This window comes from Cyclospora cayetanensis, unplaced genomic scaffold, assembly GCF_002999335.1.
Source record: "Cyclospora cayetanensis isolate NF1_C8 unplaced genomic scaffold, CcayRef3 CcayRef3_contig_1, whole genome shotgun sequence".
Taxonomy (NCBI): domain Eukaryota; phylum Apicomplexa; class Conoidasida; order Eucoccidiorida; family Eimeriidae; genus Cyclospora; species Cyclospora cayetanensis.
In genome coordinates, this window is record NW_020312036.1 from 398,257 (window position 1) to 416,395 (window position 18,139).

Below are 18,139 nucleotides of genomic sequence, written 5' to 3' on the forward strand. Positions count from 1 at the left end.
ACGCCGCATCAAATGCCGCTCTAATACCTTTGCATTAATTGCATTTGCTTCCTTCGTTCTCTTAAAAGCGTTTGCCTATGAGTCAGCCCCCTAGTTTGTAGAACGTGCTTTTTAGTACCAGCCACAACGAATGGCGTTTAAGAGGTTGCCCACGTTGCACCTGCTACAGCTTCGCACCCGTTCTGGTCTTGAGCACCAAGGGCGACCATAGATTGCTTGCCCGATGTACCTGTAGTAGGTTCAAATATCCTATTGATATGGGATTAGCTAATTAGGATATTTGCAGCTCTTAAAACCCTTTCGATGTGCCGTGATGCCTTTGGGGCAAGTTGCATCAGTACATGATGGTCGACAACACTGTGGAGGGCTACAGCTGAGAACGGGCTTTGCGTGCCTCCCCTTTACCAAAGAGTTTCTTCCTTGTCCCCGCCTTTAAAGTTGGCATTTCCTGAAAACCATACAAATCTACAGTCAGGGTCTCTTCTCCTGCACGGTTTTCCGGAGGTCTTTTCTCCTGCACAGAGCTGAAACTTCTTGAGGAGGCGTTCAATAGCACTTCATACACTGGAAGAGGCACTTTGAGCACCTTATCTGTATAAAAGAATTATCTTTGCATAGATCCTCGCAGAAATCGGAGGGGAAGGAGGTTCTTTCCTTCCCTCTATGGCAGCGATGCAGAAAGAGGCAAGAAAGATGCAACAAACTGCATGCTTTCGGTTTGCCTGTGCTCTTCTAGAGCCCACTCAAAGCAGACGAATCTGCTTTTTTAAGTTCAAATGAGCGTAGGGTCTATTAGAGGTGGGTTTTCGAGCAGAAGTTGGCCGGTTGTGTTGCAGGAGGGTCACCGTGCGGAGTCGTGCCTCCCGCGTGGGTAAAATGGTGAACAGTGCGGTATGGTCCCTTCTGTGCAGTACACTAGCTTTTCATTGCCTGAAATACGCAGAGTTACGCCTTTGAAAGTGTTATTTCTGCTATAGCAAAGCAACCATTGCGAACTTATAGCTCCATGCGGTCTGCGACAGCTGTCCGTCTCCCGCGCGAGCCTGTCTCCCCCCCGCAGGTGTTAGAGGCCCCTTCCTGCCGCCGAAACCTCTCCTCACTGTCCCATGCCACATTTGTGTTTTACTAAGTATTGATTTTGCCTCAAAAAGCTTTTAAAATAGTTTTCCTTCCGTCAGTCCCCTTAGCTGTTTGAGGGGCGCGTGGCCAGTGGAGGCTCGGGGTGCTCTCCGTGTGCTACCCTTCCCGTCTCTGTCCGTGTCCGAAGCTGTACTCTGCCATATTACGTGGCTTAAATAAGAATGCATCTCCGGGTATTAGCTGCATCCGTGAGTGCGGCCCTGCTGGCGCCTCGGGCCGCGCTCGGTGACACGAGAGTCCAAGCTGCCGAGTGCTTTGAGTACGACTATGACTTCCACGGCCACGACATCCAACAAGTCCCCTTGGTGGGCTCCCCTGCAGCCTGCATGGATGAATGCGCTGCATACAGGGGCTGTGGCTTCTGGACATACGACATCCTCACCCGCATATGCTACCTGAAGTCTGCAGGAGCCTTTACTGAGAGGAGGGCAGCTAAAGGATATGTCTCTGGTCCTCGCCAGTGCACCTTCTCCTCTAATTGCTTTGAAGCCGGCATAGATTACTATGGCTACGACATCGAGAAAATAGAGGGCCGCTATGTGATGAACCCTGCAGAGTGCCAGCGCCTCTGCACAGGCAACCCGCAGTGCGCATTCTTCAGCTGGAAGTTTTCGACCCACTCCTGCTTTCTCAAGAGCGCACCAGCTGTCCTGAATCGGCGCGAAGACCCAGATGTTACCTCTGGACCCCGCACTTGCCACAATATGTCCGTGCAGCCTCCCCGGCCCTCAGATTACCCCGCGGCTTTTGACCCCTCCACAGCCCCCGCCTCTTGCGTCGAGTCAGGAGTCGAGTACCGTGGACACACTATTAAGACCTCGAAGGCCAAATCTGCCCCGGTCTGTCATCGACAATGCCAGCAGACGAGGGACTGTTACTACTGGACTTGGAGCTCGCAGCACCGCACGTGTGCACTGAAGAATTCAAATGCTCCTAACGGGAGGTTTGAGGGCGAGACAACCCTAGACAAGGTCTCCGGCACCCGTGATTGCGTGCCTGTTCTCCCAGGTGGGCGTCCCACCTCTCGTGTCAATTGAGCGTGGATCCTGACACCTTGTTCGGAACCATTGGCGGGTGTGGGGGCTTGCATTTTGCGGCCAAATAGGGTTTTCGTTTCCTGCCGCAGGCTGTCAGTTCGCAGACGTTGGCGTTGTGGGGGCTCGCTTGAATACGCGAAGCGCCAATTCTTTTGATGCCTGCCAGTTCTTTTGCGCTGCCTTCTCCGGGTGCACACACTTCTCGTACGACCTCCTTACTGGAGACTGCAACCTGTGGTCTTCCTTCAACGCGTACTCAAAGGGCAACTCCACGTCGGGCCTGGTGTCGGGTCCGGCTTTCTGCGAGGCTGAGAGTAAGTGACCATGCATATAGTCGAGGATATGTATATGTATAAATATAGTATCGTTTGCGGTAGGGTTTCCGCGTCCACACGGTGCCTACGCATGAACACCCAGTCTGCATTCATGGCTGTGGTCCTCGCTCTCGTGCAGCTGTTTGCTTCGAGCAATCAGACTACGTGGGTCATAACGTGGAAGAGAATGAAACAGGAGAAGTGGAGTCTCCCGCAGCCTGCCAGGCCCTCTGCCGCAACAACTCGGACTGCCACTATTGGAGCTGGCTTAGGAGCAACAAGGGCTGTTACTTGAAGGATGCTAATGCTATCCTGGGCCGGGTTAATGACACTACGTCCATCGGCCGCTTTTCAGGACCCAAGTGGTGCAGCGTCAGATATGGTAAAGAATCCCTTTTTCACCAGCCCTGCGCACTTCTAATGCTCCCACGGCTCCTACCTCAGGTGTTGGGGAGCACCCTGGACAGTGGAGAAGCGTCAAACGCTCTGCATCCGGTTATACGGATGAGCGGTCTTATGTGCTTGGGCGCTTGGCGAGCTTGTATATTCAGGGTGCATGCACATGAACGCCGTGTATACTGGAGTGTCTCTCCAGCACATGGAAATCGAGGATTACAAGGCCTGTGGCGCCAAGTGCATTGCCAACCCATTCTGCAGCGCCTGGACCTTCCATTCTGACTTAGATCTATGCTCACTCTTCTCTGGCGCTGTCAGCCTCTCTTCGAAACCCATCCGGGGTGTCATATCAGGGGAAAGAACCTGCGTAAACGACACGGAGCAGGAGTCGAGCTGCTTCGAGGAAGGAATTCTCTACAGCCTTGACAAGATCATTGGTGTAGGCAGCCGGCACAGACCCTGGTAGCTATGCGCTGTAGCCTTGTTTGCACAGCCTTAAATTAGCTGGATACTCCGTTATAGCAACCTGTCGAGCTAGGTCTCATCGTGCGACAGATAACGAGCCCCAGTATTGCGTGAAGCGAGCACCGTGTTTCATTGGCTTTGACTTGTCGACGTTCGGCAAGTGCCGACCTGCGTATGCCTTTATGCACTTGCACGCGTGGTTTCCGACGCTTTGTGCAGATCGCAGATGCAACCAGCGCCTTCCAATGTTACCAGAGCTGCCAGAAGGTCGATAACTGCGAGCACTGGGCTTTCAGAAATGGCGAATCCTGCTTCTTGCTGCCGGCAGGCACACACTCTTTCGTGTTTGACCCCAACAGCGTGTCAGGTCCCCGAATTTGCTCTGAAGCGTCGCCTCCGTTATCCAATAAAGTTGCCTTAACGGGCGATGTTATTGCCTCCTCCACGGTGTACTCTCCCGGTCGTTGTCTGCAAAAGTGCCTAAATACGCCCAAGTGCTTGTACTGGTCCTTCGTGCTGGGGGAGGAAACGAACTGCAACCTCTTCGAAACCGCAACCAGTGTCACGGGCGGTAAAAGCGCCATCAGCGGGACGGTGGCTTCTGCAGTGAGCTCCTCTAGCTGCACTTTCTCAGACCCCATAGGAACTGTTACGGTTGAGAAGCCCAAGGAGTGCGTGGTCGAGTGCCAAGCGCACCGTGACTGCAAAGCGTGGCAGGCCAAGGTGGAGGAAAGTTCTAAAGAAAACGAGCAGCCCCTTGTGACTTGCACCTTATTCAAGTCCGATAAGAACCCGGCCTCTGTTCGAGATGGGCACAATATCACATGCGGCACGAGCCTGGAGCCAGGCAAGGTTCAGTACAACACCCGTATCGATGAAACTAGAAATGTCGTGCTCACAGAACCAGCCACAACTCTCTCGGATTGCGCCAGTCTCTGCAGCTCCAAGCAGGAGTGCGTGGCGTGGAGTCACCGCATAGGCAATCAGTGTATTGGGTATTCGACGGCCGAACAGACGCTAGAAGACTCTTCTGGATACTCCACTGGCTACGTGGAGAGACCGACTCCCGTGGTGCTCTTCAACACCAGCTATGCTCCTGCTGAGGCTGCCGCAGCAGAGGCCCCTCGCCTCGCCAGCTCCTTCAGGAGGCGCTTCACGAGCAGGGCAACAAGCGTGAGCAGGCAAGTGGCAACTAGTGTTAACGATTGCATTGAAGCCTGCGCAGAGAGCCCTACATGCACTGCCTGGACCTTCAAGGACGAGACGTGCAGCTACTACAGCAGTGCTGTCGTCCCCACGACTGAGGAGGACGCCATTTCGGGTCGCAGATCTACGCCTCAACTGCCTTGTGAGCACCTCCACTAGTCACAGTGCAGGCATTGCGTGATGACTTGGCGTTAGTGTGCCTCTTCTGCTGCTGGTCTTTGCTTGAAAAATTTTGTGCGGGATACAGACGCAGGGTGGTTTGCCTCTCGTGGGGGCCAGCGCGCTGGCAACCTTTGACAGTCTTTTCTACTGTGTGGAATAGTGACCTCATTTGTCTTTCCTGCTCTGAAGTCTAAGTGTCATGTGCTGTGAGTGCCTGTCCGCCAAAGGGACCTTTGAGCTTGGAAAGAAGTTTACGGGGCCTTCACTCAGGAGGTGGTCATCTCCCGCAGCTCGCACTAAGGGCGATTCAGTGACTGAGACTGCTAATGCCCCCACAACAGCCATGGAGTGCGCGGAGAAGGCAGAGGAAGAAGGGTGCTGGAGCTTTAAGCCAGCAGACGGAGAAGGGGAGGAGGCTGTTTGCGAGACGTTCACAGAGTGCGATAATAGCGAAGAAGAGGAAGGCTGGATCTCGGGCAAAAGCGAAGAGGAGCTTTTTCGTGCCTTTCCCCCCTCAGTCTCGTCTTGGTTCAAAGAGCAGAATGCTCCTGTAACCGCAAAGCACGCATCTGACGAGTGAGTCTGTCGCTTCTGAAGCACAGGCTCCCCTTGTACAGTGAGTTACTAAGCGTACGCAGGAGCCACCTGAGCGAGACGCCGGTCTGCTGGACCTCTCAGGGGTCTCTGTAGCCCCTTTATGCCCTGTATAGTATAGGGCGCACCGACGTCGCTTTTCTACTGGGAATCTATTTTGGTGAATTTATTCTGTTTTCTGATGTGTGCCATCTCGTCGAGTGAGGTCGGCCTATACACACTCTGGCTAGGACAGAGGAGCTGGTAGATTGCTGCACCTGCAGCGAGAGTGGGTAAGTAGATCCAGCGCATTGCTGGAGGCCATCAAATATCAGCTTGCGAGGCTCAACTGCCGCACCACACTTCCGGCACCAGAATTTCACAGTGTGGGCCAGTCATCCGAAGGCCTTAGCGAAGTAAACCCTAGTTTAGTGGCTACTAAAGGACCCCTCGCTGGGGTTGATACTGCTCTTCCCGTCGGTACTTCGACGGCGCGGATGCAATGGGTAAGGGCTGCAGCTGTCGCATATGTAGCCTTGCCAGTAGGTTCTTAATGATTTTAAAAGGAAAGATGAGAAGTATACTACACAGCGCAGCGCAAAGGGCAGAACGTGGACGCACTAAAGGGGTACACTAGCCCAAGTGCTTCACCAACTGCAGCACTTGTTGCTGCCAGTGTGCCATGGCAGTGCAAATATGCAAGCTGCTGACTCGGCCTTGAAAGAGGCTAGACAGCGTCGTACGTTCAACCAAAGGCTAGGAATGCAAGCTTTAAAGGGTGGGACTACTTTGTGCGCCAATCTTGGACTATTTCGCGCCCCACTTGTGATCTAAACTGCCACCCACCCTGTAAGGGCTGCAGCATTTGCCGCGGCAGCATCGGCTGCAGCGGTGAAGATGGAGGGGGGGGCCGCGCGGGCTTCCCAAGACTAAAGCTGCCACCTCGACACGGTACCCACTGTCGGTGCCTCTGTCGTTTCGCACAAAGCGACACTGAGGATGTTGCTGCTGAGCGGTAAATCCGCCTTAGCCGATCCTCAGCGGCAAACGCAGTTCATGCGCAGCTACAGCTCAGCAAGGGCAGCACCGGGGTAGCGCGTAAGTGGCAGAGCAGCAGGAGAAGGGGAAGCGTGCAGAGACTCTACACGCGAAGGGGGCCCCTGATTTTCCGCTTTAAAGACGTGCCCACAGCAGCAGCAATTGCTCAAGCGGTGGTGCGGCGCTTTGGACTATAAAAAAGAAAGAATTACTCAGACTTATCTGCAAATGATGTCGACTCCATTTGCAAGCTAGGAGTTCGCAGTAAACTCCAAGTGCTGCTGTCGCTGGGTGCCTCCCAACTTAGTCTGCTGCTCCTCCTGCTGCGGGCTCGGGTAGTGGGCCTGCCGTTTTTGCCACACAAAACCATGAGGTAGGAGACAAGTCTCTGGAGCGCAGTGTTCAACCACAGCCAGCTGACAACAGCAGCCCTGGAAGCGAAGGCCACGACGTTTCTCGTAGTCCTCTCCCAGTTCCTTTTGTCGCCAGCGCCGTGCGCAGCAGCTGCAGCCGCTGCTGCTACTGCTGCGGCAGTAGGCTGAATTGTCTGCTTAAAGCAGGCAGCGAGCTTCCGCTTTTGCACATACGCGAAGAGCAACAGCAATGCAGCGAAGGAGGCCCCCAACAAAAAAGCAGCCCACGAGCCAACTGGGCCTTCTGGCTCCTCCAGCGAATGCATATACGATAAAGCTGAAAAGGACCAAGGGAAAAGCACAGGAGCACGCAAGTGTGTGTTGCGAGCGAGACAAGCGGCCAAAGAGGGCTAAGAAGCCCACAGAAAACGTCAGGAGGCGGCTCCACACCCGACTGCAACGCCGACCCAATGAGCGTCAACACTTTTCTGGAGAGAGCAGGCGGTCCAGCCAGTAACTCCACCATTACCACTACCACCACAGTAGCAGTAGTAGCAGCAGCAGCAGATATCGGTCTTACTTTGCTGCAGGGCTGATACGGGGGCTTTCTCGTATCCATCTACAGCATACAAGGCGACCGCCTTCGACTTGCTAGCGTGCCTGCAGAGCATCGGACGGCCCTTCCCGCAGAAGTTCGCCATTGAGGAGGCGTCGAAAGAACCCCAACCACCTGAGATAGCCGCACGAACAGCAGGTAGCACTTGGTGCTGCAAAACGCTGCCAGCTGCTCATCTGCTTTCGAAAACGTAGGGACGCCCCAAAGGCAGGATAAGCCAAGGACTGGATGGACGGGGTTTGGGGGGGAGAGATAAGGAGGGATACGGAGGAGGGACAGGCAGGATGGGAATGCGGATCGCATGCACAGAGAGATCATAAGGGCAAGACGTGAAGCGCCGCAGTAGACCAGAAGCGTAGGAGTCAGAGAGGAAACAGCGTAAGAGACAGCGGCGTCCCCGCCAAGATGAGCGCTCTTGAGGCGTGGCAGCCACTAGCAAATATCACCGGCAGGAAAGGAGCTGAAGACGTACCGGTGCAGTCTACGTATCCCAAAGACGCCAACCCCACGCGCACTGACCCTGCACGCTTTCTGTATTTTATAATCTGCAGCGACCACAAGAGCGCGCATCACAGTGAGACGGACAGATTCCGCAGCTGCGTCACACGCCAGCAGAAACATCCAAGCGGTCTCCGCGAAATTTGATCTCCCCCACCCTATCACCACGAGCAGCAGCCGTATTGATTGCCACCAGCAGCACACGCCCGGTAACGTGGAAAGTCCGATCCATAGCTGCCTGCACTAAAACTCCCTGGAAAGCGTCTCAGAGACCCCCTATAGAGGCGACTGCAGGGAGTGACTTGTCTTCGGCGAAAGCAGCCGGCAGCAAGCACACGAGCAACGCCATGAGTCAGACGCCATCCAGACCTTTATCGGCTTGTTCGCCAGTCTAAGAGTCTTGAAGCAGTAGCTCAGCATGTCCTCTCTCCACTGAGAAAAGCTGTAGGCGGCCTCCGCAGCCGAACACGCGACAAGTTCGGATTCCCCTTCTTCCCCGTGCAGCGTAGAGGTCTCCGACACTTCTTCCACCTCAGCCTCAAGAGAGCACACGCAACTTTTCTTGGTGTGAACACTCTGCGGCCTGCAGTCCGCAGCAGCAGGGGGACCAGCGCATTCGGCAACGTAAGAAGAAGGCGAGTAGTTGCAGATCGCAGTGTGTGTAAACGCGAGCCGGAGAACGACACAAGCGCGAACAAGAAGGCCAGCCAGAGCCGCCTCAGCAGCAGATTTTTGCACCCAGACCTCACAAATTGGAGTTGGCATAAGCCCAAAAGCAGGGTTCTGATGCGACAAGCTCTGGACATGCCACGGGGGCACTGCACTGTCTTCTCTCCTCCAGATGGTAAGGTCTGCAGCTCTTGGAGACAGTGGAGGGCGAGAGGGCCTCTTTATCCTCTTCGATCGGCAGCAGCAGACGCCTGTACCGGTACGTTTGGCCTTCTCCACAAGGCGCGGAGCATGTTGACCATTCAGACCTGAGAAGAAACAAGCAGCAGCAGCAGCGTGCCTTATCGCATGAAGAAACCCTTGCTCTCTTCTTGAAGAGGGGGAATAAAGCAAGCAGAGCGTCGCGCGCACAGCAGCTATGGTCACAGACTTGGAATCCAAAAGGGTTCGAAGGGCTTAGGGGAAGGGGGGGCCTCTGACCACTCGCTGACGCCGCAACTCGGGTTCGTTTCTCTGCAGAGGATGAAAGCAGCAGCGGCGCAGGCTGTTTCGGCATCAGTTTCAGTTGAAGGAGCCAGCTGATCCCCGTTGCAGTCAAAGGCATAGAGGTCTTTTGTGAGGGCCTGTAGGAGCAGCTGCTCCTGTTCGTTTTCTTGCTGTTGATCTCGTTTTCTGCAGGCTCTCCGCAGCGTCTGCCGCCAGCCGTAGGAAACGGTGAGCGCCTCTTCCCTGTTGCACTGCTTCCATCCTGAGGGGCAAGTGCAGCTGTTGCGCACCGAGTCATACCTCCTCTTCACGCTAACTGGAGTGCCTACAAGAACACCCTGAGAAATCGCCCCCTCCTCCTCCAAGCCGTCCTCCGAAAGCTCAAGTGGGCGGCGCTTCGAGGCATTCGCAGCCTCCTCTGCATGACCCTCCGTTGATGCAACGGCTCGCCTAAAATCCACCGCAACGCAAGCGTCAGCGAGGACATAGCCCTCCCTGTGATGACTGCTCCCCTTCATCTTGTAGAGCTCCGACTGCCGCTTCCAGCGAGACTCTGCGAAACGAGCAGTCGTCAGAGATTCCTTCAGCGCGTATTCGACGTCAAGACGCATTTTTAACAGGGGTATACCAGCGAGACTCCTCTTCCCCCTGCCGTTGCCACTACCATTGCCACTTCTACTCGAGCGGCTGCGATCACTGCCGAGGCCACGTGCCTCGCGAACACCCAGAAAACGCGAAAGATTTGTGCGACGCTTATCCTGATTCAAGGATCCTCTTTCAGACTCCCCCTCCGCTGGTTCTGCTTGCTCCGAGCCCTCCTTCTCGGCTCCATCCGCGAGAAATTTCCTCAAGAAGACCTTGTTGCTCAGCTCCTTCTGCAATTGCGACGCAGCAGCATGCTGGTCCTGTTGCTGTCGCTGCTGATTCTCGTCCTGCCGCTGCGCGTCCTCTGTCGTTGCCTCTTTTTCAGCGTGTGCCAGGAGAGCGCCTTCCAGAGAGCCGCTGCGGCTCTGCCATCCTTGTTGGGCAGCCTGCTGCTTGTGCTGCTGCTGCTGAAGCAGGGACAGACGGTCCATTGCGTCGTGCAGCTTCGCGATGGTCTCAGACGACTCACCGCCAACGGCCTCCTGCTGCCGCTCCCGCGGATGCAGGGGCTGCGCGGGGTGCAGCAGCAGCACTCGCTGCAGCCGGTGCAGCCGATGCTCAAGCTCTTCGTACATCAAGGCGGAGATGGCGTGCAACGTGGCTGGTGTGTGCTCCCCCACGGAGGCCACGATCTGATGCCCCCGATCGCTGCCGCTGGGGGCACTGCTGCCATTCTCCTGCAGAAACGCGTGAACTGAAGCTGGCTCAACATCCTCGTCATACAGGGTGGGAGCTGCCTCACCTGCTGGCGATGCTTTCGGTGCTGCGGCGCGAGGGCTTTCAGGATAGGGGGCTGCAGCCGAAGAGGGCACGCCCGTCGCAAGGGCCCCCAGAGTGGCACTGAGCAGGAAGAACAGTAGCAGGGGCAGCAAAGGCGGCGAATGGGAAGGGTGGTAGTGGTAAGAGGGGAGGGGGCAGGGGTGGTGTTCCTGCTGCAAAAGGCGCACCGCCATGGCTGCTGCTGTTGCTGCTCCTCCTTTTGCAGACTAAGGCCTCCCCGCGGGGTCGGGACGCCTCATTTGGTGTTCAGCATTGCTGGACTAGGCCCTGTGGTTTCTCCTGAGGCTGCGTATGCGATTTCTGTGAATGGCGCCGTACAGGCAGCTGCGGCGCTTCCCCAGCTGTTACTACCACAGAATATATTTCTGCCGCTGCAGAGGCACGGGAAACTGTGCAGAAGAATCGAATCGTGAGGCTACAGCTCCTCAAACGCGTTGCGAAGACCGCTACAACGCAGGGAGGAACGGATGGCGCCAGTGGCTTGCTGCAGCCGGTGCAATCGCCAATTTTGATTTTGGCTTACAACTCTCGGAACTGCAGCAGAACGCGAAATAAAAGCTTGTATCAGCCTGGCTGATACAAGCTTTTCCCAAGGAAGGCCGTCCCGGTTAGGCCGCAGCGGTCCATCGGCGGCGGCAGCAGCAGCCACAGCAGGAGGCCATGTACCTACCGCTACTGCTACACGAAAAGGCCTAGCATTCCAACTAATGTGTGCCTTTTTATTGGATGATGACGCGATTTTGCTGCGGCTTTTAAGCCAATGAGCTGCAGGATTAGCCAAAAGAACTTCACTGCATTGGCTGCGTCCCTTAGGGCACCATGGGGCCCCTGTCGGAAGCCCCCCAAGAGACTTACACAAAAGGGGTGTCTTTTTGAGTCCAATGATGTGTACCGGACTGCGGCTTCCCCCTAAAGCGGCACAGCCAATGGGAGAGGTGGGAAGGGAGGGGAGTTGAGCCGGGGGTGTAGCGCACGCTGCGGGGGGAAAGGCGTATGACAAGCTCCTGCTTGCAAAGTGATACAGATGCAGTAGCACCGATGGCAGCAGTCCACGGAACAGCCGCACACTCCGCCCCTTTGCCGGAAAGCACGCGTGCAGCTGCAGGACCTTGGCCGTCAACGGCTTGTGTGCTATCTAATGCGGAGAACGCACTGCTGCCGAAACCATACACTGGTTGGGTCTATTACACTTCGACAGCTGCTGCCACGCCAGACACGCCCTACTATGTAGTCATCGCGCTTTCATTGCATGCCTTGGCTGCTGCTCTTAAGATCTATTTGCTGCAAAAAGATGCCGCGCTTTACACCGAAGGTAAGAACGCGGTGGTTCTACGCTAGAGTAAACGCGTTAGACTGGCATCGAATATGCCCGGAGAGCTCAATCAGAGGAGGTAACGGCCCGCCCCCATTCGGTCTGTACCTCCTGCCCTCACGCCAATCTCCCTTGTGTAGGGCACTAGAAAGAGGAGCGTACGGCAGAAACAGAAAATCATTGCTTTCAAAAGTTTTCATTAGTCCTGCTTGACCCAAGGCCTCCTTTTGAAGCCCTAGAGGGAAGCACGCAAGCAGAGCTGCACTGGGTATTGCAGTACACAGAGAGACTTTCAGGATGCTGCTGCGGTCGCTGATGCCGTAAGTAGCTGTGACAAGCCACATCAACAGTACCCAATAAGAGCATAAGAAGCTGTTATTGTTTGCCCTTGGTTGTTAAGGTAAGGCACCAATCAGTGGGACTAGCGGTGCAGGAAAGGGCCAAACTGAAGAAACAGTGGCATTCAAAGCCATAGACAGGGCAGGCAACACATAGGGCAAAGGCCATGGCACGCAAGCAGCCTTTTAAAGTGCAAGCGCGGCCGTAGCACCAGTAGAAACAAAGCCAATCGTTGCAGTGGAGACAGCAAATAGCATACATGCATTCTGGTGAACTAGCACGGGGCGCGGCCTTGCTTGCGAATGCAACAGTTGCTGAGTAACGCGCATACTTCCAGGTTCTCTTATGGATTCTCCCCTAATCCAATACGAAGCTCAACAAAAACTATGCTCAGGTTTCACTCGAAAGGATATGATCGGGAATTCTGAGAGGTGATGAGCTTAGGAGAGGGCGGAGGAGGAGGGGGAAAAGGAAGGGAAGCTAGGGTGTTTGAGAGGTGCTGTGCGCACTAAGTTCCCCATACTTTCAGCGGTAGGTGCACATTGTAAGTCATTTTCTCAGGTGTACGCGCGGGAAACACTCGACTCCAGACTCAATACAAGCGTGCTATAAAGTTATTGGCTGCGTTCTCAATAAAAGTCCCTCCTGCCTATGCCCGTGGTCCTCAGAGTTACCGACATGAGGGGCAGGGATAGAGAGCTGAAACGCGCACAGATGCACGCTCCAGGCATTGCCAGCATTCACAGTCAGTTGCGCAAAGCGTCCAGCTCCTTACACATTGAGACTATGCGCCTCTTTAAATCGAGCTTCAGTACTCTGCAATAAATAAGATGTAAGAACAGACAAGCGAATTACTCAATTTCTCACGAATTCTCAGCTCCATGTACATAGTGTGGTAGAAAGTGCATAGCTGTACCACGGCCCACCATAAACTGCAGCAAGTGTGTTGCTCGCGTGATCAGCAGATCATCACTGATGCTAGAGTGACACAGGATCCTGCGGGGGAATGGATCGTTGAAGCAGGATTGTATTGAGGCGCTGCGCACAAATCCATGATGGCCAGCTGTGCAATTATGGATATCTGGTGAACGGATCAGCTCAAGAGGTAAATGCCGGCCCGCTGTCTCCGGACTTACAGCTCTGGTCGTAGCCTGAGCCAAAATCAGTCGATCAGCCACTGGAAGCTCTGCCTCTGCGGAGTTTTCATCCAGTGGGTGGCGTTTTGCAGCAACAGCCTTCGTATTGTGTGTATGCCTGTGTGGGGTGGTGAGTGCTTCAGGCGCTGCACAGTCCTCTGCAGGGCTTTCTGTGCCTTTGTGCATTAAGTGCCTAGATCTTGTTCTTTGATGAGATATAAAGTGAGGTGGTACAAATAGCAGTCACTATCTGCTGCAGCTGGGAGCTGCTGCACATCCCAGGTGGCAGCGATGTGCGCTGCCTACGCCTTTTGTCTTCTGCAGTTCCGTCATACGAGCTTTCTCTGAGAAGCTTCACTCAAATAGGACAATAGATTTAGCAGCAAGTAATATGAGTCGCGGAAGTGAAGCTTGGAATAACAGAAGCATTCAGCATACGGCTCTGTCCGTGCACAGCCGACAACAGCAGCGGCAGTAGCCGCAGCAGCGGTAGGAGATCGTCGTGAGTGAGAGGCTAGCGCTTCCCTTGGAGCGGCGCAGCACCTGTTGCTACGTGTATTGACATTTTCTGCATCAATATCTACCTTATATGCGGCCCAAACGTCTCGCAAGGGGGGCAGCAAATCGCACCGGCCGACAGCTGTAGGTCCCGGTCAGTGGCTCGCGGTTCAGCCGTTCGAACAACACACGTTGATTGACAATGAACCTTTACGGAAGAAAATCAGACGACCGAAGGAATCCAACTGCGACAGCAAGATCGTGACGCGTGCAGTGTCGGACACGCCCAGCGTCTCCTATCGCAACACCATAAAGGCAGCGGCGGCATCCCGCATGCTGCAGACTTCTGACTGCCCCTTTCTGCGACATCAGTGGCGCGAAGCCATCCTTTACACATAGACATTCGTGCGGCGGACAGTCCTTTCTCTGCAGCCGAGGCAGCAGCAGCAGCCGCGTGCAGGCACGCACGGCCTGCAGGGGCGAGACCACTCCATCAGCAGTCTGCGCAGTGGCATCGGCTACCGCAGCAGCAGACGCAGCAACGGTGGAATCAGCACAGCAGGAGCCGCTGCAGCCTCCGGCTTCCCTAAATGTCTGTGCGTGGCATCCGTATATCTTCCCCTAGGGGGCCAGACCTTTCGCCTCGAGCTACTGGGGGCGCTCTGGAGGCCTCCTTTGGTGTCGGAGGCTTAGGATTTGCAGCGCTTAATCAGAATTCTCGTTGCATTGTTGCGGCAACCCGACGAGGGTTCGTTGTGTACAGCACGGAGCCTTTTAAAAAGACGTTCCAAAGAGGTGGGTGGGACGAACCTTGCGAGTCCAGCTGCACGTCTGTCATCGCGGCTGGTATGGCGGGAGATGGTCAGGAGGGAGGGCAGTGCTTTTGAGGTCTCTGGCGAGCGATTGTCACGTGTATCAGCCCTTAAAACGGGGGTTCGTAAGCTGCTTGACGATGCTTTTGAATATAAGGCCTTGCTTGCCTTGCCCCTATATAGATAGACCCTGTGGCTGAGAAGGGGAGCTCTGTGGCTTTTGCGTTGCAGATTTGATTCCGGCAAATGAAGAGGGACTGGAAGAGGAGCTGCCATGCAGCATTGCATTGGTGGAGATGCTCTATACGTGTAATATCTTAGCTGTCGTTGGGAGTAAGGCGCTGTGGCCGCCTGGGGTGTACCTCCGTCCCCGTGAATCCTCTCCCCCGTGCTTTGATGCACCGCTTTGTCCTCCATTCCTCGCTCATTCTGCTGTCTCCTCTTTCCACATTCTAGCGGCAAGGGCAGCAGGAAGCTTTGCCGACAGGCGAAAAGGCGGGAAGGCATCGCACCCACACGCCTCTTAACATACATATACCGACATCCCCCGGATCACCTTGCACCCTGCCGTCGTTTTGCCTACGATGGCCTCCCGTGCGTCTTCCTGTGTTGCATTATACTGCAGGCGGGAATGATGAGCTATGGCAGGAGAATGTGTGTGTGCTATGGGATGATCGACAAGCGCGTTCGATTGTCGAGATGCGATTCGCCACCCGCATTATAGGGGTCACCATGCTCCGAGAGGCGTCCGTATTTCTCGCTCTCCTCCTCCTCTGCCACCATTGACTGCTTCTCCTTCTTGTGAACTTCTCTCCTGCTGCCGCTGAAGGAGCAGAGATCTGGCGAGGGAGCTGAAGAGTCTCTTTTCGCTGCTGCCGTTGCTCTACTGCTGCTGTCTTTAGTGGGATCTCACTGATAGCTGGAAGAGGGGCGAAAGAAAGGGGAAGAAGAGTTTTGACGTCCTGTTACATGCAATGCAAGCGCATCTCGGATCTGTGGTGTGTGTATGTGGTGTTTTAGCCTACTGGTGGTCCTTGAGAACAAAGTCTGCATCTATTTGCTACGCGGCCTCTCCCTAGTTGACTCCGTGCTTACGGCACCGAACCCCTCAGGTCTATGCGTGGCGGCTACCACTGCCACTAGCACTCAAGAGCAACAAAAGCAGACGCTCGTCGTTGCATGCCCGGGTAGGGGGCGCATGTGTGGTGCCCCTCCTGCTGGAAGTGCTGCTGCTGACATGCGGCTGAGGCTGCTAAAAGGGCCTTCTGACACTGAGAGGCTGCACGCTGCTGCATCTTGCGCTGCTGCATCTTGCGCTGCTGCATCTTGCGCTGCTGCATCTTGCGCTGCTGCCTCCGCAGCGTTGCAGAAGGGCACCGTGCAGGTTCTGTTCTATCTCGTTTCTGCCGATGACTCCCAAGGGATGCCGGCTGGTTCGTTCTTCAGCATTCAGACATGAGTTAGTGCCGCCCCTTTTATCTAGGAGTAGCCTTAGTGCTTGCCGTCATCCCTTTGCAGGTGGCTTGCAACCCAAGGCCTCGAATGGAGTATACCGAGATATGTGCCGTGCGCTGCAGCAGAGGCTGAAGGAACGGAGGCGGAGTCTTCCCTCATACAAAGCATCTCTATCTGTAAAAATAACAGACAGTGCCCTAGTCGAGCCCTTCTTCGTAGAGAGGCCGCCTGAGATTGCCCAGTGCCCATGGGTAAAGCCCGCATGCTTGATCGCGCCTTTGCAGCCTTGTGCGTTGTGCTTTGCAGCTGCTCACGAGAACGACTTATGCTGCCTCTGCCTTAGCCAGGACGGCTCCTTGCTGGCGTCCGCTTCCGTGAAAGGCACGCTGGTGCGGATATTTTCTTCTGCGTCGGGGCAGCTCCTCAAGGAAGTCAGAAGGGGTCAGTGTCAGTCCTAAGCGTATATACTCTTCCGTGTTTTTTGACCTACTGTTGCCCATGTGCTTCTCCATGTCGACGTGGCTGACTTACGGAGGCCCCATGGCCCTTCGCCCCTCTGCCTGCCAGGCCTAATCCCTCTCGGCTTTTTTCACGAAATCGATGAAGGAGGAAGCGTGCGTCGCAGAGTGTTATTTCCGCTGCGCAGGGGTGAATCCGGCCCTAATCACTTGTCTCTGCATCAGCCCTTGTAACGGCTTGCTAGCCGTCTGCAGCAACACTGGCACGCTTCATTTGTACCGGCTAGGAGACGGAGAAGCAGCTGCAGCGCCGGTTGCTGCTGCAGCTGCTGTGACCCCTGCTTCTGCCGCAGCTGCAGGAGCAGCAGCTCCCACATCCACCTGGATTACGAGCAGCAGCAGTGCAACAAGGGAAACAGTTGCCTCCTCAACGAGCTACAACCCCGCTGCTGCTGCTGCTGCTGCTGCTGCTGCTGTTGCAACCGCGGGGGATGGCAGCATCGCCCCCAACAACAATGGGAATGCATCGGGAGGAAGAAACGTTAAGAGCTCTTGGCCCTTCCTCTCCAAGATCTCCCCCTACTTCCAGTCGGAGTGGAGCATGGCACAATTCAAGCAAGCGATTAATACCCCCTATTCCCTCCCTAAACTTTGTGGAAATTCAGAATCTCCCATGGGGCCCCCCTCCCCCTCCCCTAAACTAACGCCACGCGCTCCCTTAAGCAGCTCTGAGACAGCAGCGACATTTCTTCGCACACTCAAGAGGCTTCAGGGGATAACATTTCAGGGTCAGATGCTTTATGTGTAGGTTCCACTTTTCGGAGAACTTCGCAGCGGTCTGCGCTTTTGGCCAAGAGCCCCAAAGCATCTTAGGTATGTCTACAAAGGTTCTGCGCACTTCCAAGTTTCCCCAAGAATTTTTTTCAAGAAACCCTTTACACTTCTGACCCGGTGCTGGTGTCGTTACTAGTGCGTATCTTCTCTTTTTTGCCTTACAGCCCAACAGAGTCCGCGCCTGGGGGACCCCCGTCTGCTAGAACCTTTATTAGTCTTTGCCCGTGAAGGTAGGTCTGCACGCGTGCGCATGTCGTCGTGCGTTCGCAGCCCTCACTGCAGACGGCTGCTTCTACAAACTGAAGTATGACGCAAATCACGGAGGCACCATGGTGAGGTCCACCTTCTTGCGCTTAGCCGCAGAGGACGGCGTTTAGCCACACACGTCCTTACTTATACGAGGACCCCCTTAGGCTAGGCCCTTGTCTTTCCGCTCCCTGCAAGACGCCTATCATTATTGTACAGGAGCATAGAACCCGTTTAGTGTTGATGCCCTCACGTTGTCATCGTAGCCTTAGGTATGTGGCCTCAGAGGGCCCCTTGAAGCCCCGCAGATGGCCTCTCCCTAATGGGAGGTTCCACTGGGCAGCGGCAAGGCACTCGCCAGGGTGCTCTTAGCGGTCCATGCAGTCTAACCAAGGCCTTGCCCTCACCGCAGTGTTTTGGATTGAGAGCCTAGGGCACCTTACGCTTATAGATTTAGGCCTCATAGCCTCTTCTCGCTAGGAGAAAGGCTACGCCGCAGCTCCAAAATAGAGGCACAACAAGGGCTGCAGACGAGTAGTCATGCGAGGCATTGATTTGAATAAACCTAACCCTTCCCTCCCCTTCCCTGCATACACTGAAACACCACCCACCTAGAACATTCACAGCCTATTTGAATCAGAGGGCCTTGCGGCGGCGCCGTCCCGGAGAGG

General features: G+C 55.2%; 3 protein-coding genes across 3 annotated transcripts; 2 read left to right on the forward strand and 1 right to left on the reverse strand.

The window, feature by feature from the left end:
• The first annotated feature begins 1,301 nt into the window (after positions 1–1,301).
• On the forward strand, positions 1,302–5,300 carry LOC34620192. The gene is made up of 6 exons (XM_022733454.1): positions 1,302–2,148; positions 2,267–2,491; positions 2,631–2,873; positions 3,043–3,326; positions 3,572–4,700; positions 4,948–5,300. Exons 1-6 carry the CDS (start codon positions 1,302–1,304, stop codon positions 5,298–5,300), a joined length of 3,081 nt encoding a protein of 1,026 aa, XP_022586705.1.
• A 1,334-nt stretch (positions 5,301–6,634) lies between these two features.
• On the reverse strand, positions 6,635–14,066 carry LOC34620191. Its single transcript, XM_026336546.1, has 14 exons — positions 13,910–14,066; positions 13,604–13,733; positions 13,166–13,364; positions 11,391–11,559; positions 10,798–11,206; positions 10,640–10,725; positions 9,898–10,391; positions 8,948–9,771; positions 8,548–8,775; positions 8,168–8,381; positions 7,773–7,845; positions 7,265–7,414; positions 6,749–7,021; positions 6,635–6,675 (listed from the first exon to the last, which is right to left on the reverse strand). The coding sequence occupies exons 1-14, from the start codon at positions 14,064–14,066 to the stop codon at positions 6,635–6,637; spliced, it is 3,447 nt and encodes a 1,148-aa protein (XP_026192331.1).
• A 187-nt stretch (positions 14,067–14,253) lies between these two features.
• Positions 14,254–17,599, forward strand: LOC34620190 (WD repeat domain phosphoinositide-interacting protein 3). Its single transcript, XM_026338490.1, has 10 exons — positions 14,254–14,458; positions 14,707–14,808; positions 15,101–15,221; positions 15,496–15,662; positions 15,837–15,908; positions 16,056–16,106; positions 16,237–16,371; positions 16,577–17,003; positions 17,197–17,261; positions 17,493–17,599. The coding sequence occupies exons 1-10, from the start codon at positions 14,254–14,256 to the stop codon at positions 17,597–17,599; spliced, it is 1,452 nt and encodes a 483-aa protein (XP_026194275.1).
• Positions 17,600–18,139: the final 540 nt, after the last annotated feature.